This window comes from Lepisma saccharinum, chromosome 9 (assembly GCF_977018435.1).
Source record: "Lepisma saccharinum chromosome 9, izLepSacc3.1, whole genome shotgun sequence".
In the NCBI taxonomy this organism is placed as follows: Eukaryota; Metazoa; Arthropoda; class Insecta; order Zygentoma; family Lepismatidae; genus Lepisma; species Lepisma saccharinum.
In genome coordinates this window covers 92,544,640-92,571,670 of record NC_139237.1, presented here as the reverse complement: position 1 = coordinate 92,571,670, position 27,031 = coordinate 92,544,640, and the positions used below count along the sequence as shown (strand labels likewise).

The 27,031-nt window shown below is 36.8% G+C and overlaps 1 protein-coding gene across 1 annotated transcript; it reads left to right on the top strand.

Annotated features, from left to right (window-relative positions):
- The first annotated feature begins 5,613 nt into the window (after positions 1–5,613).
- Pp2C1 (protein phosphatase 2C) lies at positions 5,614–26,338 on the top strand. The gene is made up of 6 exons (XM_083128622.1): positions 5,614–6,003; positions 10,669–10,803; positions 11,346–11,561; positions 14,734–14,948; positions 18,825–18,959; positions 22,301–26,338. The coding sequence occupies exons 1-6, from the start codon at positions 5,700–5,702 to the stop codon at positions 23,546–23,548; spliced, it is 2,253 nt and encodes a 750-aa protein (XP_082984748.1). The 5' UTR covers positions 5,614–5,699; the 3' UTR covers positions 23,549–26,338.
- Positions 26,339–27,031: the final 693 nt, after the last annotated feature.

The window sequence follows — 27,031 nt, the reverse complement described above, 5'->3', positions numbered from 1 at the left end:
CAGGTTGCCCTATTTCGTGGACCAGTCTTGAACTTCAAGTGAAACTTTTTAATGAACTCCTCCCAGGACATCTTGTTTTTTAAGTTTAATAAATATATCTCCTCGTACAGATCAGTTTCTTCCTTTTGTGCAGGGACTTCATATATTATTAATAATGGGTGCCTTTTTTTGGGGAGCTCTGCCCTGATTTTGTGTTTGGCTAGTTCCCCATGTCCACCTCCTCTTTTGTATCTGTCTCCACAATCAGCATTTTGTTTGTTTGTCTCATTTGTTTAATCCTTATCCCGTCTCTGATGGGATTTATCACTTTTGTGAATGTTTCTTGAACCTTTTTTGCATCTTTATTTCTGTTCTCATCTGAAATGAAGACAGTGTATTTCAAATTTTGAACAGTTTTTTTGAATTTGAGTTGCCCTGCCTGTTTGCACGATAGCTGGTGACGCCGCTGTTTGTGCGTAGGATGGTTTAGCATTACCTTCTGTCTTTGCTGCACTTTGAAGTAAGTCGCAGGCGGTTTTTAATGATTTGTTTTCAGCCACCGTCTCTTGATGAACCTGACCCATTTTGGCTACTATTTTGAGGATTGTTGATTTATTTTCAGGAGGAATGTTTCTATCTTTAGCTATAATGGTATTTAATTCGAGGGACAGCTTGATAAACAAGCCCAGTTGGATATCAGCTGTATCTGGAATATTATCCATTGCAACGTTCATTGTATCTTGACCAGCAGGAGCACCAGCACTTGGGGAAGGGGGGGTCTGGGAGCCGCCACTCCTCAATAAGTTTTTTCTCTTCCTGGGATCCTCTAGAGTTTCTGGGGATCGTTTCCGTTTATCGTTCATCGCATTACACACGAGTAAGTTCAAACCGGATCGGTCCGAAACCGGGCCTCCTATTACAAACGAGGGAGTGTCATTCTGTTGTGATTTCTGACTTTGGGATGTTTGATGCTTCGAGCCCCCTTCTTGGGGCATTTGCAGTTTTTTCACTTTCGTAAAATTCAGAATTTATCGTCCTGGTTCAATAAACCGTATCGCATAACAGCACGCGGCTGTTTTGCTGACTGTTCAAAGTGCTTCGCGTTAGCTTCCTCGAACGTGGGAAGATATGGAGGGCAGTTCACATAAGTAAAAAGTGTGTAAAAACACAGTACTTACCAGAATTCTCTGGGAGAGTATCCCTCCACCCTTCACCAACACACAAACACTCACACACACTCACATATACTCATTCCCAGTACACTGAAACGCATAAGTAGCCGTTATCTCGGAACGAAAAGGCGCAGAAACGCAGAGGTCGCACACGTATGTCTGCTTTCCTTCGCGTCACTCTCGGATTGTTGTGATGTGATCAGCACCATGCTCCTGGCCACCTTTACCCCCCAGAGTTTCCTCCAGGTACCCACTTTATAGAACACTGGGTGGGTGCCGGAGCCGCTTGAACAGGTGGAAAGAATCCTGCTTCTCCCCTGCTGGGGATCGAACCCTGGTCTCTTGCATGGTAGTCAGATGCAACCTATTAGGTTAATAGGTGATATTGACGGTGTAAATGACCTTGATATCCCTCACTTCAAATATGCACATCTGATTTCATGTGATGTGGTAAGGTCATTTTCGCAATACAGGACATTGTTGAGAGATAATCAGCGTGCATTTTCAATGGACAATTTGGAAGTGTTCTTTGTTGCTCCTTGTAATAAATACAAGCAACTAATGTTCTGCTGTCAATTGTGAGTATCTATATTTGGGAGGTTTTGAATGAAAATATTTTTAACCACATATTTCCACTGTTTTTAGAACATAAAAAATAAATATCTTTCAGTTGTTGTTTTTTTCCGCACCTAAAAATCCGCTCCCTATTAATCAGTGCTCTATCGATATCAGCCAATGTAGGACTTTATTTGTAAAATTACCAATGATTTTACCAATCTGATGTATATATTTTTCACTATGAGCCCCAAATATTTTACTTGCGGAAGTCCACAGGAAGCTGCGTTACATCAATAGTTGCCATTATAAGCCTCCTACGTTTTTCACTTGGTGGTAGAGGCCCTACAACGTCTTTCTCACATTGCCACTGGCACGGTATGGTTTTTGTTTGTATGTATGTTTCGTCTAAATAGTACAAAGGCTTTTCCAGTCTTTCGGCAGTTGTGAATATATCTCAAGAAATCCCCACGCAATACAACAATATCAGTTTTTTTCCATCAAAACCTTCCTATTGGATTCAGTTCTTTCATAAGGAAAACTAAGGTCATGTAAACATTTCCTTAATGTGGTCCCAAATCGAAAATTGAATTATTATTTTTCGCAGCTTATACAGTGCGTTCAATTTAAAATCGGTACGTAAGGTATATTTGAGTCTTGTTTTTGTTGTTGTCCGTTACGTTCTGTCCATTCCGTTATGCCCATTGTTACAGGAAAAGTTTATTGTAGCGGAAGAGAGGGAAGGGGAGGTGACAAGGAGGGAGGGAGGGGATGGACACATTGTCAGTTGTAGGTGTTCCGCTGTACTGCTGGATTTGTGTTTGTTCTTCCTTGAGTTGAGTGAGTGAGAAATTGCCCTCTACGATGCCATTTAGTGTTCAGGAACGTGCCTTTATTGTTGAACAATATTTCAGAACAAATTCATTCAAAAAAAGCTGCAGTAAATTCACGGAAATGTTCGGTAAGAGTGCTCCGATTGTAAGTTCAATTTAGAAAATGGTCAATAAATTCCGTGAGACAGGGTCTGTATGTAACGTGAAACACCGACGTAGGAGGACTGTACTAACACTAGAGGCAGTGACTAATGTTAATGAAATAATGACAAGATCTCCCCACAAACCTTTATGACACCTAAGCCAGGAGACGCAAATGTCTGTAGGATCAGTCCATACAGCAGTGAGGAATTATATCCATATCAAAATCAAGTTTTTCAAGAATTAAAAGAAATTGACTACCCTAATCGTGTGCACTACTGTCAATGGTTGAAGGACTTCATTGGGAATTACATCACTGTGTTGGACTATGTGTTCTTTTCAGATGAAGCATGGTTTCACGTGAATGGTTACGTGTCTTCGCAAAATTATCGAACATGGAGCTCTGAAAATACCCATTTTTTTGTGGAGTCCCCCCTCCACCCTCAGGAAGTTGGTGTCGGGTGTGCCATATCCAGGCGGTGAGTGGTAGGGCCCATTTTTTTTTTTTTTAAACACAATTGATAGTGAAATTTACCAAAACATTATAATGCAGTTTGTTGCAATGTTGGAACCAGAGGAACGTCGGTGCTGGTTTGAGCAGGACAGCGCAACTCCGCATACTTCCAATGAGGCTATGGCTATGTTAAGAGATTTCTTTGGACACAGGATTATTTCAAAAGGACTCTAGCCCGCCAGATTCCCAGATGTTTCAATTCCGGACTACTTCTTGTGGGTGGTTTTGAAGCAAAAGGTATACAGGCAGAATCCACGCACCTTAAAAGAGCTGAGGCACCACATCACTGAGGAAATTAGGAGTATAACTGCAGATGTCCTCCATAATGTTGCAGGAAATATGGAAAAACGTGTTAACATGTTTATTCAAAAACAAGTGTATATTTTGTATATTCTATATTTGTGCTCCATACCACTTTTAAATTGAACGCACTGTATTATTTACACACAACGTATAAATCTCTTGCAACCCTCATAATAGTCCCTTTATCGAAATCGTCTATTATAGCTTTTCTTGGACTTGAACATTTTCTTCATTTCTCAGGAGTTGAAAACTTTCCCCTGATTTTGCGAAATTCCATTTTAATCATTTTAAGAGTAGCCAGTGGCTCTCTTTTGGGTTTGCTTCAAATGGCATCGTTGCTTCTGAATTGATTGATTTGGTTTACTTTACTTCGCTTTTCTGCCACTTTTGGCTAATCACGAAGATGACGATGATTGATATTATTGATGAAGGGACACTTACAAAAAATATCATCCACAGGCCGGGATTCGAACTCAACGGACTTTTGGCGTCGCAGCATGCTGTGATAACGTCTCCATCATGGAAAACTAAATATACTGACCAAGGCAGTAATTTATTTTATTAAAAACATAAACTAAACGTAAAGTTTCAACCTTCTAGCAAGGTCTTCTTCAGACTCTGTATCAAGTACAAAAGCAACAAGATACAAAAACAGGGTATTATATATACACAAACATTACTCCCTCCAGACTATTTAGAAAGGTGTTTGGAACTTTCTAGCAGGTGACTTTTACTTGCCAACTTTACTTTCACCTAAAAGGCTAAACACAATCACTTCCATATAGAATGTGGTTGGACTTTTAATCTCACGGTCTTTTCCCTTCATTTTTCTTTCTTCTCCCCTCCTCTTTCTCTCTTGTCCTTTCCACTCTTTCTAACATCATCTTCCATTCTTTGTTTAACTTCAGTCCCCCATTCCAGTTCATTGTGTCTTCTTCACCTTTCTTCTCTATTTCCTTGGATTCCTTCCATTTTCTCACTAGCATTCTCTTCTCCCTTCCTCAAAAGAGTTCTTCCAAATATTTTGGGGGGGGGCGAGTGTCTTCCTCCTAGAGCGCCCTTGACTCTAGGGGAGTCACCTACCGCTACATCGGTATTTGTCATGCTAGAAACGTTTTTCGTTACCGGGCCATGTTGGGCGATTATGGCGGAGATCGTGTGGTCAACTACCGTCAAACTGAAGCCATAACATCGGCATTTGTCGCGCGAGAAATAGTGGAAAATAAATATTCCTCAAAAATAGTTTGCCAGGAACAGGCATAGGCCACATGACCTACAACTTAAAATACATAAAATATGCTAAAATAAAAACGCAAATTTTTGGGAAAATATCGTCACTTTTGTAAGAAAATAACACCGAAAAATCGAGGTCCCTTCTTATCACGCAAGTTTTTATAGGATACGTCTGTAGACTCTACACCTTAAGTTACCATTAATTCGCATAGGCAGATCATGACCAACGCGATACGAATACATGTATTGACACAACATAAGCACACCACTTCGCTAACGTTCGCAGATTCTATATATTTATTTCCTTTCTTTTTGAGTCTTCGACCTATGAAGCGGGATACACAATAAAATATTTCGTACATTTGTAGATTTTGATTCTATTGAAATTGTATTCGCAGACAACAATGGTAACCGGGGTAAATTTTGAGGGGGTTTGCATTTATACTTTTCTTTTTTCGAGTTCTTAAATGATTTTCAATTGAACATTTTGTTTTTCTGAAAATTTCGGGAGCCCATCAGTTCTCCTTGCATACGCCGGTACGCCACTTCTTTCCTTGATCATTCTGTCCTTACAGTAGCCGCGATTCTGAACTGTTTTCCCAACAGTTCAGGAATCCCGAAATCGAATTATGCTATACATACGGTAGCTGTTGTGATGGGCCCTGTATATTTTCCTGTTAATAATGGTATAATTTTAATAGTTTTAGAATTTACCTGTTCTGTAATCAATGTTACAAAATGCGTAATTTCATTTTGTGCGAAATCGCCTCATTGGCAACTGTTGAGAAAGGGTACTGAACGTTGAGTTGTTTGAGCGTATTTTTACATGTTTGACAGTTACCTGACGTCAGTTCACGAGAGCCAATAGATTTCAAACCGAACATGAAACAGGTCGACGTAGGTTTTATAATGGCGGATGTTTCCGTTGGGTAATGCGAGGACGTATGCAGTTTTAAGTAATAGTGAAAAATGGCACCGAGTATAGGGGTTAATTTACGTGTCACGGGCCACTGTAATCAAGGCGGGCGTAAGTACATGGAAGATATGTTTTCTGTAGCATATCAACAAACTGAAGACGAGAAAGATTTGGAATATGCATTCTTCGGAATATTTGATGGTCATGGCGGACGGGAAGCAGCTATGTTTGCAAAGGAACATTTGATGGATTCCATTGTAAGCCAGAAGAATTTTTGGTCAGACAAGGACGAGAATGTATTGAAAGCCATTCATGATGGTTTTGTTTCTACGCATTATGCTATGTGGAAAGAATTGGGTAAGTTTGAGATGGACATCATTTAACGGACTTTCACACAACTTTCTAATGTTTATGGAATGTTAACAACGATACTACTCTCTTAATTACGTGTATTTTAACTGAGTTCATATTCTTGATATTTCTGATGATTTTGTATGTTCATGGTAGAAGTACGTCTAATGTTTATGTAATGATTACGGGTCGTTGGCAGTTAACGGACAACGGCTACGCCCCGGAATATTTGCTGAAGATTAGAGTGAACGTACAGCTAAATGTCCATTAAAATACGTCACACACATGATACATGTGACTTACAGAAAATAACATTATTTTTATAAAAGTAGTAAGTGAAGTCTAGTGTAAGTGTTCTATATGCTATTTTTAATTTTACATTTTGAAGATTTGGTGTTTCTTTGTCAATATCAAAAACTGTTAAAAGTGCGAAACTATTCTCGGTTTTATTATTAGCATTCAACTATTCCGAAACTTTACAATTTTTGCACTACATGATGTTGAATTTAGATTTTTATTGAAATTTTCGACCTATTTTGCTGATTGACATTGATTCATGAGTTAAATCTTTTGAACACCCTTCTAAAGGAGTGAGAAAATAAATATTTGGTACCAGTTTCATAGATCGGAGATGCATTAAAATCGCATATTTTGTGTTTCGCATGGTTCGTACTTACCAATTGTGTATTGCGGAACATAGTTCAAGGTGCCATTAGGCGTTTTACACGAAAACAAACACAACATTCTGAGTGCTTTTTTTTATTCCTTTCTTCGCTTCCGGAACACACAATATGGCGGGCACATCTTGACTCAATTTGTGGGTATGCAGTGTTTCAACCTTCATCACCGAAAAGTACCTACTATCGTGTTCGTCACCGGTGAAAATTATACATTATGCACAGGTAGCTGATGGATAGACCCACGAACAATTTGCGATAAGGTTAGGTTAGGTTAGGCAAGAATAGTAAAAAAAGGGGGGGTTGCAACTCTGACAGGGGCTTACATCATCAAACGTACGCAGCATCCTGTTGTCGTAGGGCAAGCAAATGAAAGCAATGGCAATTGTGCGTCGGTGAGATATTTCTCTTGAAAAATATGATTTCCTGGTCAAATATATTCCACGATGAAATGAAATACCTTGACGAACGTTGTAAACCTTGGAGAAACTCATTTCCGTAAGTAGTTTCTTGTGTAAAATTGAAGAAATGTGTCTCCTATGTATGAAACTGTTACCAAATATTTTTTAAAGAAAGCAGTGAACTTACGTGCTTAACGTACCCAACGCAGTAATGGGGCTGTTCAAGTTTGTAGCAAGTGACACAAAATTTTGTTTGTGAGCACAATAGGGCGCCGTTTACCCATTGAGCCCCCTCGAGAATTACGTCAAATTTTCTTTTAATAGACAGATTTGAATGTTTTACGTAATGTAAAAGTGATTCCAACTTTAGGAAAGCAAAAATAACTGAGATATTTGATGCCAAAGAAAGGCCCACGTAAGTTAAAACCTGCAATTTGAGAGTATTTTCACCGCTTTTTGTTAGTAAAAGTTGTTTGTATGCACACTAAAATAGCGAAAGAACACATCGGAAATAACTACGCGAAGTACCAATCCTAACCTTTATAGCTGCTTGTGTGGAAAGTCGTTTTGAGTACTATATTCACTTGCCCAAGTGAGTATAGTACTCAATAACATTGTATTAATCGCTTGGTAAATTTTCAGCTAATAACTGTGTATATTTATATTCATAATAATTAACGTGCCTGCATATTTTATTGATAAACATGAGGTTCAGAAGCAAAAATAATGACTACAAACATGTCTGGAAAAATTTCATTTCTGGTCTGAAAAAACTGGAAAAGTCAGTGAATTTCATAATCAAAAAATCGTAGCTACCCTTATAAACAGAAAATAACTTGCCTGTCGGAAAAAAAACAGGTATAATTTAACAATACAGGGAATTTCTCCAATTCGTTTGAATTTTCGGTTACTTACTAATTTGGGTCTCCTAATCACGAATCTGCACTTAAAATTTGGTGCTCACGTATAAATTTCGCGCTTATTTGGGGGCAGGTGAATCCGGCCAATTTCTAACATGCCCTTAACAGGGAGTCTATAGATATAGGCGGGTAGCCGGAGCGGAGCGGAGGCGGGGCCGCGATAGCGGTTGGGGGCGGTAAGTCGATTACCCCAGGGGCGGAGCCCGGAACCGGCGGGAAATTCGGAAATCGAGGGTGTGGAAATAAGAACTTAATTTCGATTATTTTGCTATTTCCACGTGTGAGCGCCAAATTTTGACTGCAGATTCGTGATTAGGGGGCCAAAATTAGTGAGTATGCCGAATTTCAAACAAAATGGAGAAATTCCCTGTATTGTAAAATCGCTCCAAAAAACATGCTTGCGTAAGGTATTTTTTAAGTTTTTTTTATCACCATTAATAGCTACATTTTTGGAATCCAACATTGCTCATTATCTTAAGGAAGGTTCAAATTTTGAAAAAATCCTAGAACAATCTGAACCGTTACCGGTACAGAGGGTCAAGGGTACCCACAATAGTTGAACAATCTATGCATTACACTAGAGGGGGAAAAAGGTATCCTTGTGCTCTGTATCCCCTTGAGAAAGTTAAAAATTTTATTGATTTATGAATGTTTTCAGTTGTTTTTACCTCGTGCGTTGTGAAGTAAAGTAAGCTAGCATGTTACCTTACCGTGAAGCAGAACAGCCGACACGACATTCTATAAGAACAACTATAATTTTGCATTGTTAGTGGGACTGATAATATTTTTGACTTGTTCTTTCGCTATTTTAGTGTCCATATAAATTAATTTACTAATAAAAAGTGGCGAAAGTACTATGAAATAGCAGGTTTTTTACTTACGGGGTCCATTTTTTGGGATCAAATATATCAATTTTTTATGTTTTCCACATGCCGGAACTAATTTTATGTTATGCAAAACATTGAAATCTGTTGATTAAAAGAATCAACATAATTCTCGAGGCAGTACAGTGGATCAATGTCTGAAAAAAAAATCATGAAGGACATTGAAGTTAAAGAACATCAAGATTTTGCATAGTACATTTGTCACTTGGATTATGGACGACCCAAGCAACACTGCCTGTTTTCTTTGTAGCACTCCTGTTCTCATGAAGTGTCACACTTTACAGAGTTTGACAGTTGAAATATGTCCACTTTATCTGAACCAGTGTGTGCAAGAACATATGCTATTTTTTCTTTCTAAGAATTTTTGGTAACTTATAACAATGGTTTATGCAACGTATTTTGATTAATCAATTTAGTTTAAAATATGCTCGTTGTGGAATAATACACGACTTTGTGCCCCTATGTTAAAATATACAGAGCATTCCCTGACATTCGCTACGAGGCTCGGCGGCAAGCTGCCGGGCATCAGCACTTGTCTTTCCCGGCGAACGGGGTCCGTGACAGTCTGTAGAGTCTGCTATGAAAATTACAGTTTTCATATTCCGTACTAACCTTGAAGATAGAAGATGTTGAAAATGATGTCCCTCTGCTGCAACACATTCCTGGCACCTCCGAAGGAAATTGGCATTTATACGTGCAAGTTCGTCTACTGTAATTCTCCCGATTTCTCGTACAATACTCTCTTTTAACTCACGGATGGTGTGCGGATTGTCTTTATATACTTTATTTTTTAGATTTCCCCATTTTTCTTTCCACTTTTATTCAGAACTGACCCTGTTACTCTAAACTTTTTTACGAGGTTTAATATAGTGGTCCTATGTGGAACGGGAACACCAGGAAATTTTGTTGCAAAACGTAGTCGCACTTCTCCACAATTCCTTTTCCCGAAGTTACACTCGACAAGATAAATCCTTTATTGTAATGTAAACTTTTGAGGTGCCATATTAAGCCACAATCTTCAACACAACTTCCGAGGGAGGATTATACTGGTGTCAGTCTGCAGTGTCAACAGAAAGGGAAAGAGAGCGAAAAAAAAAAAAAAAAAAAAAAACAGACTGTCGCGGACCCGTTCACCGGGAAAGACGAGTGCTGATGCCGGGCTGCTTGCCGCCGAGTCTCATAGTGAATGTCAGGGAACGCTCTGTACGTGCCCGTCCCTTCTCTTCCTTGGACACTACTAACAAACAATAATTCTTCATAGTAAAGAGAAAAATTAATGTTCTGTGATCTAAAAATATGTATGTATATATATATATATATATATATGTGTATGTGTGTATGTTTGCATTCCTTCTAGAATTTGAATCTTCATGTGATTTGCTTTCGCAAATGTTCAGATAATTGTAGTAGCTTTCTGACACCGAAGCCTATTTTTGTCAAATGGCATGTTTAAACCTAGAGAGTACAGGGGAATGTGTCTCAAGGACTTTCATTTTGACCTTATTTAAGAGTAGAATGCCAGGGGACCCCCTCCCTACCCTGGTGAATTTGTTCTGGAATTTGGGGTCACTAGTTCTCATGTCACAGGTCAAGTATGTACGCAGCAAGCAACGTTGAATCTTGTCAGCAACAAGAGTACGATGACAGCTTCAGTAAACAAAATTGAACCATGTTTCATCCTCAAAATGCTCTGGTTTTTAACATCTTGCTGTATACCTGTCTTCCATTTCTTGTGTATGTAAGTTTTCTGCATTTTGTCTTTAACTATATTGCATTTTCTTTATTCCAGAAACGTGGCCAAAAACTGCTTCTGGTCTTCCCAGCACATCAGGAACTACAGCCAGCGTTGCTTTTATAAGACGAGGGAAAATTTACGTTGGGCATGTTGGCGATTCAGCTGTTGTTTTGGGCTACCAGGATGAAGGCAAGTGTGCAGTTGGGGATAATTTTCTTAGGATTTAGGGATGGACGATATACCGTCAAGGAAATATTGTTACGGAAGATATGATACAACAAAATATCGTGACGATATATCAAGTTGATATTGCCTGGGTGATATTTTTTCAATATTGCGATGTATTGCCTGGATGATATCAACCCTTTTGGTAGTGGTTTTTCTTAAATAAATATCTAGTTTCTTAATTGTTAATTTCCAACTTTATCTAAGTAGGGATCAATTTAATAAATAACGGTTAACAAAAAACTGATGAAAAAGTCAAGAATTTTTTTATATTTGTAGACAAAATTCATCAAAATGTTCATCAACTTTTGTGATTTTACAGTGTGGCTCTGAGAGACTATAGCAATTGATCTGGACCATTTTCAGTTATTTACAGCTAAAAATGTTCACTGTGTTTCCATACCCTCCCTGGTCCTTGTTTTTGATGTGCCTTATTTGTATGGTTTTTGCCCATTTCATTACTCCCGTGGTTTACCTTATTCACGAAAGTGTTCTTTACTTTGCAGGGGACAGCACATGGAAAGCTCGCCCTCTTACTCGAGACCATAAACCCGAATGTGAGGCAGAAACTGAGAGAATCCTGCAGTCGGGTGGAAAAGTGATCTGCAAGTCTGGAGTGCCTAGAGTTGTTTGGAATAGACCACGCCTCGGACACAGGGGACCTGTTCGTCGTTCCACGCATATTGATGAAATACCTTTCCTAGCTGTAGCACGATCCTTAGGTAAGCATAAGTTAAGGTTCATTTTCTTGTCCAGGAGTGGGTTCAGCCGAGCATTTCCCAAAATTTATTTGATGCCCAAATAAACATATCTGACCAGAGGAAGCACATTTTGCCTTCTATTCATTTCATATCCTCATTTGTACTCCTTTCAAATTGATCATCACTAGGGCCCTGTACTGTATGTCCTGTAAAATATGCATAACAGTACTTTAGAATTTCTCATTATACAGGATGTCAGTATCTTCCAGCGACTAGGGTTGGGAGTGGGGTATTAAATGAAGTCAGAATCCTTTAACCGAAGAATGTAGTGGGAAAATATCGTGAGGTTCTCTGCAATTATCCTAAGTTTCCTTTACTATTAGGCTTATGTCCAATTTACACCTTTGTGAAAACTAAAGCATAATTGGCAGCTCACTATAAGAGGGGATATTATTGTTCTGTATTAGTTGCTAAGAAAAGACATCATCTGCTTTTAATTTCTTCGTTTGTAATCTGTAATCCTGACATTGGTAATATGAACTATCCGTTGTGCTAAAGGTACGAAGAATAAATTATAAAACAACCGATTATATGGAAGACAATTACAAAATTACACAGAAATATGTTGTATAAATGCGAAATTGGTAAAAAATTTCAAAATATGCCTATTTCGACTGATTTTCATGAGATGTGTAAAGATCTCACCTCCTTACTCGATCCGATGGTATATAGAAAATGTGTTATGACTAGACCTCGGATTTTTAGGCTCTAAAAATCCTAAAATTGGTACAACATTTCTGAAAATTACTGATTCGGTACAATAATTAAAAACAAAATGTCACAAGAACCATAAGAAATTTTAATAGGTATATGTAACAAACAAATATTAATTTTCTAACCAAATTTTCATTTATTTACATCATTTTGAAATTATCCACAAATTATTGTAAAACTATGCTTGTGCTGTTAGCAAAGAACTTGTCGATATGAAAAATGAACCACTGTATGTATAATTTGGTCCACAATATGAAGGTGGCTACTTACTTGGACTACCTTGAATACTGGGAATTATACGCCAATTATTGTCTCTGGGAATTATGTGTGAATTTTGGTAAAACATGAAACAAAGAGTAGTTGTTTTCTCTGTTCCATTTTTTCTCCGTAGACGTGAAAAATTGCAACTATTATTAATCCAAATCCAATTAAGACTAAAAAGAAAGTTGCATGGAAAAAAAAAAGAGAATGTTCTCGATTCTTTCACTTTCTTAGCGTCTTTTGCAGAACAATCTATCTGACAGACGGAAGATTATTTCAAAATAAGATATCTTGAAGTTAAGTAAATTTTTTGGTACATGGAATCACACAGATCCTTTGTTGTTAATATATTTGTGTGTGTTGGGCGGGGGGGGGGGGGGTTGATAATACATAAGGTTGGCATAGAGAAAAGAGAAAACATCTGCTTGTAGCCTTGAATTTTGGAAAGTATGCCTTGAAAACCTGGAATTATACTTGAATTTTATCATGACCCTAGTGACCACCCTGAATCTTTTTTTCATGTTATCAACAATCAAACTACTCCTTTTGTCTGTGAGGATCATTTTATGCTGAATATTACCTTCAACAGAAACATAGTATGTGGTGCAAATTTAAATGCTGACACATTACTTCGCAAGGTGTGAATGCCACAAAAGGACCGAAAGTGAGCAAGACCTTACGGATTAGGAGTTTACACCTTGGACTGTTCAGGAAGTAGAGGCGATTGGGTGCCGGAGTGGCAAGAACGGTTTATTTTCTCTTAGAAGACAAGGCTTAGCATTAAGAATCCATAGTGCAGGTACAAAATGAAAGTGAAGAACTGGCCCTCTATTTGCCGCCTGTGCGTCAGACATTTTGTTTTGTTTAGAGCTTTGAAAAACATCATACACTTGGAGGGAAATCAACAGAAAACATGTCATTGAATTGTTTCATCACCAAACTGAGTAAATAGCTCTGTGAGCTACAAAAATTCTGTAAAACCTAAAAAGATATATAAAAACCTAAAAAATGGTACTAAAACTTCATCATTTGTTGCATTTTGTAATGAAACGCTGACATAACTTGTTAATTTGTATTTATCTGCAATGGAAAAAATAGGTTAAAAATCTAAAATCCGAGGTCTAGTTATAACAAGAAGTCCCAGACCCTAATCTTCATATTTTGTGTATATAAACAGGAAAATGCTGAAAAATAAGAAACCCAAATAGAGTTGACATCACTCCCAACCGTAACAGAGATGTTATGGAACATGTCATTTTCACAGCCAATAAATTGCTGCTATAAAATTTATGTCTAACAAATACAGTGGATCGTGGCTACTATCTTGCATTTTTTCTTCCCCTCAAATGTGTAAAATTAAGTTTCACTCCAGTAAATTGTTCCATTATAAAATGAATGAATCTCAGATATACAGCGTGTCCACAAAGTCCTGCTACCATTACAATGAAACTTAACTGCTAAACTATATGAGATAAAGACATTCAGTTTTTTTGCAACGTGTTCTACAGCTCTCAAAGTTTTATTTACAATTACCAGACTCAGCATCCTACACACATTGTGCCTTCTCCTGTGCTGTCGTCATTGTTGCTCACAACATAATCTGCAAAAAAACAAGAAAGAAAAATTAAAAAAATAATAATAAAATATCACTACTTATTAAAACTTTGAGAGCTGTAGAACACGTTGCAAAAAACTGCATGTCTTTATCTCATATAGTTTAGGAGCTATGTTTCTGTGGACACCCTGTATATTCACGTACATATTCAGTGGAACTAACCAAATGTTTCTAATTATTTTTGTAGGTGTTCTGTGCACCACCCACATCATTGTAAGCATTACAAATTTCGCCAATCCAAATTTAGTTCTCCATTTACTCATAACCGACATCCAGAAATAATTTATAAAATTTTCGCTCATACTGGCTAACAAGATAAGATTTCCTGGATGAAGAGTGATGATGCACTTGATGATCAACAAGACAATTCATTCTCCACATTACCTTTGTAGTCATTGTAGAATACTTACCATCATTCCATGGAATTACCGACTTATTGTGGCTAATATTAGTGGGTTTTAGCGACAACAGTGTCATGTGCATGGTTTTGATTTGATTTGTTATTTTAAGAAGAACATTACTATATTGTTGGTTGTCCCACAGGTGATCTTTGGAGTTACAATTCCTCCCGTGACCAGTTTGTGGTGTCGCCAGAACCAGATGTTAGAGTGATACCTGTTGATGTAGTGAAACACAGATGTCTCATTTTGGGGACTGATGGACTTTGGAATATGCTAACACCCGAAGCAGCTGTGCATATTGTGTTGAATGCAGAACGTCACAATGAGAAGCATGTTTTGTCACAGGAAGGAAGTCACGTAAGTTTCGTTGATATGAAATGTTTGGTCAATACCGATCAACTACAGATATAAAATTTATTGACCACCTTAATAAATGTATATTACCTGATGAACTAAGCTTTTGCAATGCAAAAGAAACTGCTTATTTAGACTAGGGGTGGTCACAAAATCTGGATAGTACAGATTTGATAAAAGATTTGTAGAAAATCCATACAATAGAATACAAACCTGCGGAATAAAAGTATTAGTGGATAGCCCGTAAAATGTATAAACGATAAAACAGTTTGAATATGCAAACATTTTTATATATGGATTTGTCCATCCTTAATTTAGGCAGTTGCGTAAAAATAAATTACAGAATGGAAATTATATGTTTGTGTCCGTAAATATTATAACAAAATGGCAAAGTATTGCACTAACTTGTAGGGATGGTAAGATATTTATAGGTATATCGGATCAGTAAAATTATCTGTAATTTTGCCAATACATTGTATGCCTATATCAGAGTACCAATTAATCTGTCCCTAGATTTTTTTCTGATCAGTAGAACCAGAGTTGTCATAGCAACAAAAAAGAGACAACCAATCCTCCTTCAAAAGAAAAATGAAAGGGGGGGGGGAGTAAGAGGTAGGATCTGGGCTAAAAATAACACTTGTAATTTTGCCAGCTTACTGTTCCTTTTATTTTGAAAAGGATGCTTCATTTGAGTTCACAGAGGCATTTCGGTAATGTGCGTGTGTTTGCGAGTGGAGTGAGATATTTTTCGTGTTTTGATCGTCGTGGGAGTGTAGCGAGAGTTATTTTTTTAATTTTTGTGTGTGTGTTGTGCGAACATGAGTTCGGCTATACGGCTAGATGATTTGGAAAAAAAATTACTCCTGCACTTGTTTTTTTTTCCCTTCCCCCTCTGATGGCAAAATGGATTAGGAACAAATTGAATTATAATGTAGACATATGGTTGCAAATAGGACATAGAATTTCTTCATGTCCCATGTCTCAACAGAGAGGGGGGGGTGGGTGCAAAATTTTGTCTTTTCTTTTTTCAATTTTCACATTTGAAGCCACGAATAATAACAAATACATACAGATAGCAACACTTCATCTTTTCTATGTCAAGGTACATTTTATTCTTAGTAAAATGTTTCTTGTTTCACTAAATTATCTGCCATAGGAAGGAAGCTACAACGATTTTTGCTAAACCTTACAAAACTCGTTTAAATGGCCTGGGACAGAGGTAAAAACTGCATAAGTGCCACGCAACTTTAAAGGTTAAGCCACAAATTTCACTATAATCTAATTAAAAACTATAGATACTCGATTTCTGACTCCGATAAAAAATTAACCTGTAGACAAACTGGTTTTTGGAGTTTTGCAAGTGATCGCCCTCTTTGAAATTCTGTAAATCCAAAATGGGTTGTCCATTCGTTATGAACTTTTAGTAGGTTACAGGCAGAAAGGTTTTAAACACAATTATTAAAAACCTGAGAGGTTTGCAAAATTTATCAAAAAACCGTTATTTTCAATTTTGCGAAACAACCTTTTTTTTTTTTTTTTTTTTTTTTTTTTTTTTTTTTTTTTTTTTTTTTTTACAACATTAGTCTTGTTTTGAAGCTCTTTGTATCTGTTTTCAAAATGCATTATCAGTGTCAATTTATTTTGCGAAACCGATTTTATACAATTTTTATTCAGCGGAGTAAAACTGTACGTGGACCATGGCAACAATGCAAGTATTGACTCGCAGTGCCAGCCTGAAGTTTCCATGGTTCAACAGACACCGCTGTGTGCAGTGTTGTTATGTTCTACGTAGAGTTTTACTCCGCTGAATAAAAATTGTATAAAATCGGTTTTGCATTAAAAATTGACAATGATAATGCATTTTAAAAACAGATACAAAGAGCTTCAAAAGAAAAATCAATATTGAATTTGTAGGGCTACCCAATACCAAGGAAAAGTTGTGTGGCAAAATTGAAAATAACGTTAACGTTAACGTTAAATAAGAAATTTTGAGAACCCGAAAATTAATAATTGCGTAAACCATTCTGCCTGCACCCTACTAGTTTTTGATTTACAGAATTTCAAAGAGAGGAATCATTTGCAAAACTCGAAGAAACCTGCCCTTTTTTTGTTCTCACGCCTATAAAAAATATAAGGCATACTCAAAAAAGATTGGTTAGAATCGATTAATGCAGAATTGAATAAGCTAAATGTTGATTTAACTTGTTTTTGTTTGTCTACTGATTAATTTTTAATTGGAGTCCAAAATCAAGTAACTATAATTTTTAATCCGATAGTAAGTAATGATATCATAAAGATTTTTCAATATCTATGATAATTTTGTGCATGATGTTCTTTTCTCTGATCATAAACATAAACAAGTAGGAAAGCAATGTTAGAAAACCAAATACAAATAATTTTGGTAAAAGTGCAGGACTCAAAGCTAGGTGCCATTGCTCTCCCTACTAAGCTAACCTTAGTGCCAAGGCAACGTATCTTCTTGTGTATCACTGTAAGACATTTTCCATGCGTGTAAATTAATGGAAACAAAAAATCTGGGATGGCTCAGTAGCTCAGTTTGGGTTTGTCTTGATTAAGCCTACACTCTTTTGCTCAAGTTTCTTCATAGTATACCTCCAATGTGTACCTAAACAAAAGGTAACAAATAATTTAATTTACCAGTGCAGAAATTTCTTTTTCAAGAAATTTTGCTTTTTTATATAGTATAGTGAATTTACATTTGTATATACATATAATGAGATTTGATAAAATAGAATATTTGGAAATCTGAAATTGTATTGTGTTGTGGTTAAGATTTTTTCGCTTTGTTTCTCAAGAATTAAATTCTTATATGCTTGGAGTTATATAAAATATTATTAAAGTAATGTGGCAATTTCCTATCCAGGATGAAGTCGAAATCTGTTGTTAAAGTACATCTTCAGTTTTTATCTCAATCGGTCTTGTGGTAGGGGTTTTCCATTGAATAAAAATATATATTTTCTTAATTTCCAACTATACTTCAGTAAGGGCTGATTAAATAAATGTTAAGAAAAAGAAAAGAAAGGTCAGGAATAAATCTAGAATTTTGGAATTGTTATTTTGGTAGACACTCTGAAATGTATTCTGTCAAATAGATTACAAGAGTTCATATATATTTATTTGAGGTGAAGAGATGCTCTATTCTACACTGCCTTAGTGCTATACAAGGTAAACTCCAAATGAGCTAAAAACGAATGACAGAATGCTGATCTTCATTTATACTGGAAGCTCAGTGTGTGAAATTACACACACATTGTCGTTTTTATAGTTTTAGATAAGTGTATTAATACCATACTTTATAAAAATATTCAATACTAAGTGTCATAGGATGCAAAGGATTGCTTCAACACATATTCAGAATGTAATTATGCAAAATTCTCCTATTCATAAAATGTATTTTGCACCAATTTTGTGTGGAAAAAACTAGGTAAAATGATAGTTGAATGTATTTCTTGGTAATCCAAGGTGTGTGTTGTGATTCCATCTTGTTTTTAAGATAGTTTTGAAATTAAATTTGTGATTATATTCACCATCGGAACAGCAATGCATCTTTTCAAACCTAAAATGTTCTAATTTTTTTATCCTTCATTCATAACTTAGTGAAGTAGAAAATATATACATATTATCCACAGTTTTGTTAAGTAATTGATCAAGGTTCTACACAACTACATACTTCACAGAATATCTGAAAAAAGTTTCTATCTGTAATGAAATCAAAAATAAAGTGTGTGTTGCCGTGCTGTTTATTTGTTTTGTGTGGTGTTTAACTAAAATGTTGCCGGCACATTATGTAAGAGGTTTTATTGAAATATCAATAATAATATTGCCATAATATTCTGAACATAGTCATTGATTCTGCAGGGCCGTACTTGGACTAATCCTTCCAAAAAGCTGGTTGATGGAGCCTTAGAGAAGTGGACTGCCACGAGACTGCGTGCAGATAACACCAGCGTTGTTACGGTCATGTTAGATCCACCTGGACCTCCACGTGCACAGGTCTGTATGATATTGTTATGACAGATCATTAGATGTTCAGTTCTAAAACATTGTATAAAAATTAATTTTACACAAGCTCAATCACCCTGTGCAAATTATAACTTTGCGAACAATGTGAAGAAAAGCCATATTCGCGATCACATTGTATAAAAGAGAGTAGAGGTATTCTGTGGCTGCTTCTGATGGACACTGGGATTGTAACTACTTCGATGCATGTTGATCTCGTTGTTTTGGAATAATTTGCAGCATGTTTTGCATGTGAAACCATATAAATACTTGAAATCACCAACTTGAGACTTTATTTTGGAACTTTCGATCACTTAGTGCAGTGGTTCCCAATGTGTGTGAGGTGCCGCGGCTGGGTTACAGGGACCCCACGAAATGTTCCAATGTTTTCAGTGAAATTACACTAACTTCCAAATATGTGCTTATTTAGTATTTTTTACACATAATTTTTTTCTGAATTTGAAATATGTGTTAATTTTTTAAACTTGAGGCAAGGAACCTAACCACACTAACGGAGTGTTGCAAGTGTTAGATAGGACTACATTCTGACTTGGGTGCCGTGGAAAAATCTTGAAACACTAAGGGCACCGGTGAACGAAAAAGTTTGGGAACCCCTGACAGAGTATTATGTTTAAGGCCTGAAAGGCAAAAATCCTAGTAAGGAAGTTGATCACGACTGTTCTCCAGCTGCAAGCAGTGCTACGAGAATTGCTAGGCGGTCACAGCGTAAAATTATTTAAAAAATGTAGGATAGTGTAACATTCATTGAAGAAAGAAAAAGAAAGAAACTAATCACATCCAATTGTTATACGAGGGCAAATCAAAAAGTCTTTGCAGTTAACTATTTATTGCCAGATTACAAACCATAAAAGAAAAACGATCTTCTACGTACTTTTTGCTATTTTTCCACATAATCACCACACCTGTTGAGGCACTTGTACCACAAGTTTCGCCCGTTGCATAGAAGGTGGCCGGCTGATCGCTGAATCAACGACGAACAAAGTGCTGCACTTCGGTGTCCTTCGTGAACCTCTGTCCTGCCAAGAAATCTCCCACCCTTATGACTGAAGTTTGGCGATTGTTTTTTTCGCCACGTGGGGGTTTCGCATTGTCATTTAGGAAGATCACATTGCTCACTTCATGAATACGCTGACGCTTTTTCCTAATGGCTGCTCATAGATGGGGGAGTGTGGAACAGTAGTTTGTCCCCATACACTGGCTCCATTTTCCTGAGGCTGTGTGTCCTTTGCACCATAAAAAAACTAATAACACTTTGCTGCTCATCTGGCATGAACTTCCTGAGCACTCCGGCCATCTTTGCCAACTGATAACAGGGCCGTGCCGTGGAAAAAATCAGAAGTTACAATAGGGCCATTCCAAGAAAAGCCTACTGCATCGCTCGTATATCTCGCTTATGTAATAACACTTATAACAAGCTAGAAAAAAATTAGGTGCAAAGATTTGCCCTCGTATCTAGTCAGAGAGTTGCATGTTCAATTCCCAGTGGAAGAACATTGCACAGTTCCCTATTTAAACTGCAGGTCGAGTTCCGATTAGTATAGCTGAACACAAATTGGACTTAACATGTCCGTAAATATATTTCATATTACATGAAACATTTCACTGTAATCCAGCAAGACAAGGAGTGACAGTTTATTTCAATATCGTCGGAATGGGAACTGCTACTAAAATAAAACCCCAGTATGCAAGAGAGTATGACGTTCTCCCCATGTTGCAAGTGGAAGCAATTTTTCAAGTTGATTATTAACCTGGACACAATATTTGAAAAATATGGTAAATAAGAATTTTAATATTGCCATGCATTCCTTACGGAGAAAAAAATGCAAAAACTTCCTCAAGTTATGGCTAAACCAACACACGTGTACAGATTACCAAGAATATACAACCAGAAATGCTCCTTTCTCCAATAGCTCCAACACACACACTTGCCAAACACATGCTATGCATAATTACAGTGAAACCTTAATTTTACGTTTTTCAGGGGACCAAGGTGAAAGAACATAAAATGTGGAAAAATGTAAACTTGGTGTTCCACCATACCCCTCTCCCAGCCAGCAGTGACTCCTGCATCAAAAACTGAACATTTTGTATAAGTTGTAGAAAACTTGGAAAATCTATTCTACATTTTATTGTATTTATTGATAGGTTCTTTTGTCCATATATTGCACTGTATGTGGAAATTGTTGAACGAGTGTTCACACCCTCAATTCAAGTAAGACGATTAATAGTTTGGTTTACATCCCAACTCTTCTTTATTTTCTGATTGAAAGTTGTATGTGAATACAGTCTTACCTATATATAACAGTACACCAAATGAACAATAAAATATGCAGAATCCTTGAAAGATAATGAGTGCCAAATATTTGGGAATTTCAGAACTGATGCATATTGTCATCATTTTGACAGGAAGTTACAAAATAATACAGTAAATGTTACTATTAGACTGGTTATTTTTCTGCAGTCTTTTTCATCCTGCTTCTCCAGAAACCCAGATATGTACACGCAACCTTGTGTGTACAGTCACGGACAGTTCTGGGTTGTAATGAATGCATTGACTTTCAATGGAATCATTACAACCAGCACTGTCCGTGACTGTACCTTGTATTGTCTACATTAGTCACTTGAAACAGTTCTGGAAGAAAACATTGCAGCAGGAATAAAAAAAACACTTTAATAGGAACATTTAATGTATTATTTTCTGATATTCAATTGTGGTTATGTGAGCTTTTAAGGCCTCGAGCGATTTTTTTTTTCTTTTTTTTTTTCCACAAAAAAACTGCTATGATATTCCAAAATGTGAAAAACTACATCTGTTTAGAATTTCTTCTAAAGCATTCACTTGAATTTTCATGTGGTTTGCTTACTCTGTTGCCTAGGTATTATCTTTCGTGATTACATAAGTGTATTAAACTATTGATGATATCTACACAACAGGGAAAGCAAAACACACAGAGAATGACATGAATGCTCTGGGAGGAATTCTAAGCAGATGTAATTTTCGGATTTTGGAGTGTCATAGCAGTTTTTTGAAAGGAGATGAAGAAAAAAAAACCTGGTCCTGCGTTGCCCAAAGGTCCAGTCGAGCCTTAAAAAGAAACTTGTCAAGTTCATTATTTTAAAGGTTGGTTGCCTACTATGTTCATGAATAACAGCAGCATGGAATAGAAAAACTTAACTGTTTTTTTATTAACTTTTCAATGTGTTGTGTTGTACTGTTCATTTTGTGTTGCTTGTTACATACAGGTAAGAAAGGTTATTGAATGCATGAACTCCAAAAGTTTTGTCTGTCTAATGTGGTTAATGTTTAATTTCAGGTTCTTCTACGACAGAAACAGAGGGATATGGCATCAAACCAAGTGAGAACCGAAGCAAATACGCCTCACATGCCTAGTCATTCTCATTCTTCTGATTCACAGCAGGAGGAACCGTGCACCTCGGAGTCTCTGGAGGGTGTTCCGAAAGGTGGAGTTGCCATCTTCACGAGGCATCCCGTGACCGGGGAGTCTATGGACTGCATGGCAAGTTCTTCGAGCAAAGAGTGCCTCAGAGATGCAGCCGGCGAGAGACTAAGCCCAGACAGCTCGTCTGGCGAAGGTGGCAAGGTGAGGGAGGTCACGCGCATACTACACGACCAGAAACGGACTGTGCAGAAATCAAAATTGAAAAATGAACACTCGTGCAAGTCGGACGTTCAGGGTTCCCAAGCACCTGATCAGCAGGTGGTGAAAGATGTGAAGAGCGACGACAAAACGGATGCATCTTCCAAGTTCAGTTTGAAGGAGAAGAGTGGAGATATCCAAATAAATGAAGTGTCAAGTTCCATAGAAGAGGTGGACAAGTTGAAGGTGATTCCTCAGGATGCTGCCAAGCCTGGAAGGGACAAGGGAAAGGGGAGCAAACCGGCATCGACAGATGAAGTGTGTAGTTCGGGAACAGCTGGAATTGGTGTTAAGCGTAGACACAGTGTTGCAAAAGTGGAAACAAGTGACCAGAACGAAAGATACGAACCGTGTCAGAAGAGAAGAACTAGATCGGAAGATAAACGCCCAGCCGAGGACGAATTCAGCACCAGTGATACCGAAAATGAGAGGGTGTCGTGGCCTCACCGAAGGCTCCGTGGCAAAAGCGGCTGCGGCCAATGGGACGATGTACACCTCAAGTATAAACAGCTTAACGAAAAGATAAAGCAAATAGAGAAGAAAGTGGCGAGGAGAACGCAAGAACTGAACCATGAGGTAAAGATACTGAAATCATCCTTGCTGTTGTCGTCGGTAACGGAGACCGGGAAGGCTCGGAAGACATCCGAAGTGAGTGAAGTCAGTGAACCGACTCGCACTCTGCGATCGAGTAACACACACAATCTTGCATCGAGGACTTTACGTTCGAGAAACATAAATGTGAGTCAGCCTGTGGACAGATCAAAAAGGAAAGGTGGCTTGTTGCCTGTGAGTGAGTCTTCTGTACCTAAGTCTGTGCGTGTCTCTTCTCGGAATCCAACTGTGTGGACAGGATCTCCGAGACGAATGGTGACACGTAGTAAGATAAGAAGGTTACAGAAATGAAACTTATTTTCTTCTAGTAGGATAAAGTTTTTAAGGAAAGCTCTTATCGTATACGACTGTAGAAAGAAAAACGGATTTCAAAATGTACTGGGCAGTTTGTAAGCAGAGTTTTTGAAATACTTTGTGTACTAAGTGAGATATTTTCACACAGATTTTAATATTTTAAACATTTGGTGGACACCGTGACTCAGTAATTCATGCTTTGCTTCTTGTTACCATGTATACTGTAACATATCAAAGAAAAATGCAATATTTTTATAGGTTGTTAGTTGGAGTGTGACAAGGATTGATACACTGTGTGATGTTTTTTCTATAACTCTTATGCATTGGAATGATTGGCATGTGCAGTGTTACAGCTGCAGTTGTAGTTCCTACACTTTGTGAATTTTACACTTTTGTGAGGGAAAAGGGATATTTGTGAATGTTATTTTAGAAAGTAGGGTACCTTATTTGTAGGGGAAAAAGTGTGTGTGTGTGTGTATATATATATAAATATATAAACTATACAGGCTGTGACGGAAGTGCGTATGCGCTGTATATGTAAATTATATATATATAGGTTGCTGCAAATATAGTTTTGCTCAAAGTATTGTCTGTGGTTAAAAGCAAAGAACATTATTTAGTGATTGCGGTGATGTGATAAAAGAGACTTACGATAATTTTATTGTGGACTGTAAGGCATTTTGGAAAAGAAATGAGGATTAGTGCAAATTTTTTTGAGGGGTACATAATACTTAAGACTCTTTGTAAGTGAAAAAAATGTAAAAATAATTCTGTAAATCCTTATATTTGCTATTTATTGATCAACAAAGCTGTTGCTGTTGGATTACTTTAGTTTTTCCTAATCCTTTTCTCTTTTTCTCTCTGGTGAAATTGAGTGGTACCTAAGATATTTTCTCCACATGATAGATAAATGCAGTATTTTTAAATAGAACCAGAATAATATACAGACAGTAAGGTTCTCGTTAAATATAAAACAGGAAGTTGATAATCATTGTTCTAAAAAGGGTTCGAAATCAGCAGTCATGTCATAAAGTTTGGCTCCAGTAATTGTTATCGGCGTTACCACATTTGGAATATGGCAATTTTCACACTTGCAAAAATGTTTGCCGCTCACCCATTCTTTAACCAAATATAAAAGTATTTTCATGCAGTTTTCTCTCGTCCATTGGGTATTTTTTACTTTGGTTAAAAATTTGTTTTTATTGCAATTTGATAAATGAGTAAGAAATATTTCAATATGAAAACATGCAGCTTGAAGTGCATTAGTAATTAAATCCTTTGGCATACTTTCTTTCTTTCTTCCATGTTGTGATTTATTATTGAAATGTATAGCTATCAGCTTGGAACAAAAAGTTAGAGAAAGATTCTAATTGGTGCCATCATTATTAGATAGGATAGAAACTCGTATAAGGAATTGATTATTGACGTTTTGCTTGTTGAATTCCCATTTCAGCATTGATCCCCCAGAAACTTACTTTTCCTATCCTGTATATATGCAACCATGCAGAACAGATTCAGGATTGCAACTTGCATCATCAGGCTGAAGTCACTAGGTTTCCCCCTTTCCCTTGAATTACATTGTATTTGTCTCTCACCATCCAGGCAGTATGTTTATCCTGTTGAAGGTTATTTCCAGTAAGAAAAGGAAAAAATGAAATTGTATGCTTTGTCCTGAGATATTTGCATTCCAAAGGGCTGTGTGATCTTGATTTTATGACCAATCTATCCGTAGATTGTTAGAAAAATTAATACATTATCCAACATAAAAATAAAATATGTGGAAAAAGGGGGTCCATCGTAATTGGTGCGAACTTATGCAAAGTAAAGCAACAATGTTGCAATATACAGATGCTGAACACAAATGAGTAAGTAGCAGTAATTGATTCCTAGTAAAGTACAGGGTGGCCCAAGGAAAACTATACCCAACACAAAGATGGTAATAATGTTCGGATATAGTTTTGTGTGGGCCACTCTTGTTTGGTGGGTAAGGGGAGAGATATAATCAACTCGTCACAATTATGTTCCACAAAATTCTCTCGTGAATAATTGCTTTCGGCACATCTCTGGGGGTGTTTGAAGCTGCATGAAACGTGCCAATAAGATTGGACTGATGAAGGAAAAAAAACTTTGCATTTCTATGTGCAATGTTGTGTGTCCAATTGATGTTTTGATAGTGCAACAGGATACAGTTTTCTATCCCAGGCCCACCATCAGACCACAAAATGCCAATGGACAATTCCACCCTGATGGCAAAGATGAACCTACAATGTAAATTACAATTTTACTTACGTTTTTTTGTGAGTATGATACGTTTTCTTCAATTACGATGTTTCAAGAGATAACTTCTGTTCTTCAGGTTTCGTTGTTATAAGCAATTCGTAAAGTCATTGCTTCGTCAGGATATTTCTGCCATATTCAACGAAACCTAAAGAAGAGCGAAGTTATCTCTCGAAACGTCGTAATTGAAGAAAACGTATCATACTCGCAAAAAAAAAGTAAGTAAAATTGTAATTTATCTTGTTAATCTTGTGAGTAATTCGCACATAGTAAATATGAAAGTCTAAAAATATGAACCTGTCCTGCATCGTTGCATACATTCAGGAGACATTTTCTGTACGTGTTGCGAAAATATGTCTAGTATTGCATGGTGCCTAGTATCCGATTTATATTGGAAATTCTATTCACATTTTTTCTTGGTGCTGTATAAGTGGTAAAACGTTCGTTGCAACATTACATTAACACCCAAAAGACACTTAATTTCGGACCCTGATTGGAAGATTGATGATCGATCATAAACAAAGCTCCTGAATATTACAAGTAACTATGTAATTATGTTGAAGCAAACACATACACAGTTGAACTTCATATATTTTTAAACTATTGTCTGTATTTATTTTATCTTGTTAAGTTAGGATGTTTTTGAAATTTCTCTTTGAGTGTATATTTATTTTAAGTTGATTGCGATTTTGTAGCACTGTCAGGTATATTTCAGTTGCTTTCCTTAAACATATTATTATTATTCTTTTTCTCATGTAAAATTGTTTATAATGACACCAGTAGTGTTATTCAGGAGTCTAGAGGATGGGGACAATAGCCAGTGTTACATTGCATGCAGAATAATTTGGCGAGGTACACATTTTCATTTATTCATTCAGTATCTGTTCTTTTCTGATGTTTTGTTCGGATTCATTCATAATTGATATGAACAAGAGTGACACACGTGCAAAATATTAGTTGCAATTATTAGATTCTGTGTTAATATTTTGTGGAAGGAGATTGGTTTTGTTAAAATTGTCTATATTTGCTGTGTTAGTTGAAAACAGATTTTCTTGCATCTTACATTTTCCTCTATAGATCTTCTAAGTAATTTATATATCAATAAAAGACATATTCAAGTAATAAGTTTATCATTGAGAATTTTTCTGATGGAAATTTTTATAGAATGTTAATATTTAAGTTGTAGAATTTAATATCGTTAGC

Coding starts and splice junctions, on each gene's coding strand:
- Pp2C1 (XM_083128622.1), top strand. CDS start 5,700: ATGGCACCGAGTATAGGGGTTAATTTACGTGTCACGGGCCACTGTAAT. Junction 11,562..14,733: donor AGCTGTAGCACGATCCTTAG/GTAAGCATAAGT, acceptor GTTGTCCCACAG/GTGATCTTTGGAGTTACAAT. Junction 18,960..22,300: donor CTGGACCTCCACGTGCACAG/GTCTGTATGATA, acceptor GTTTAATTTCAG/GTTCTTCTACGACAGAAACA.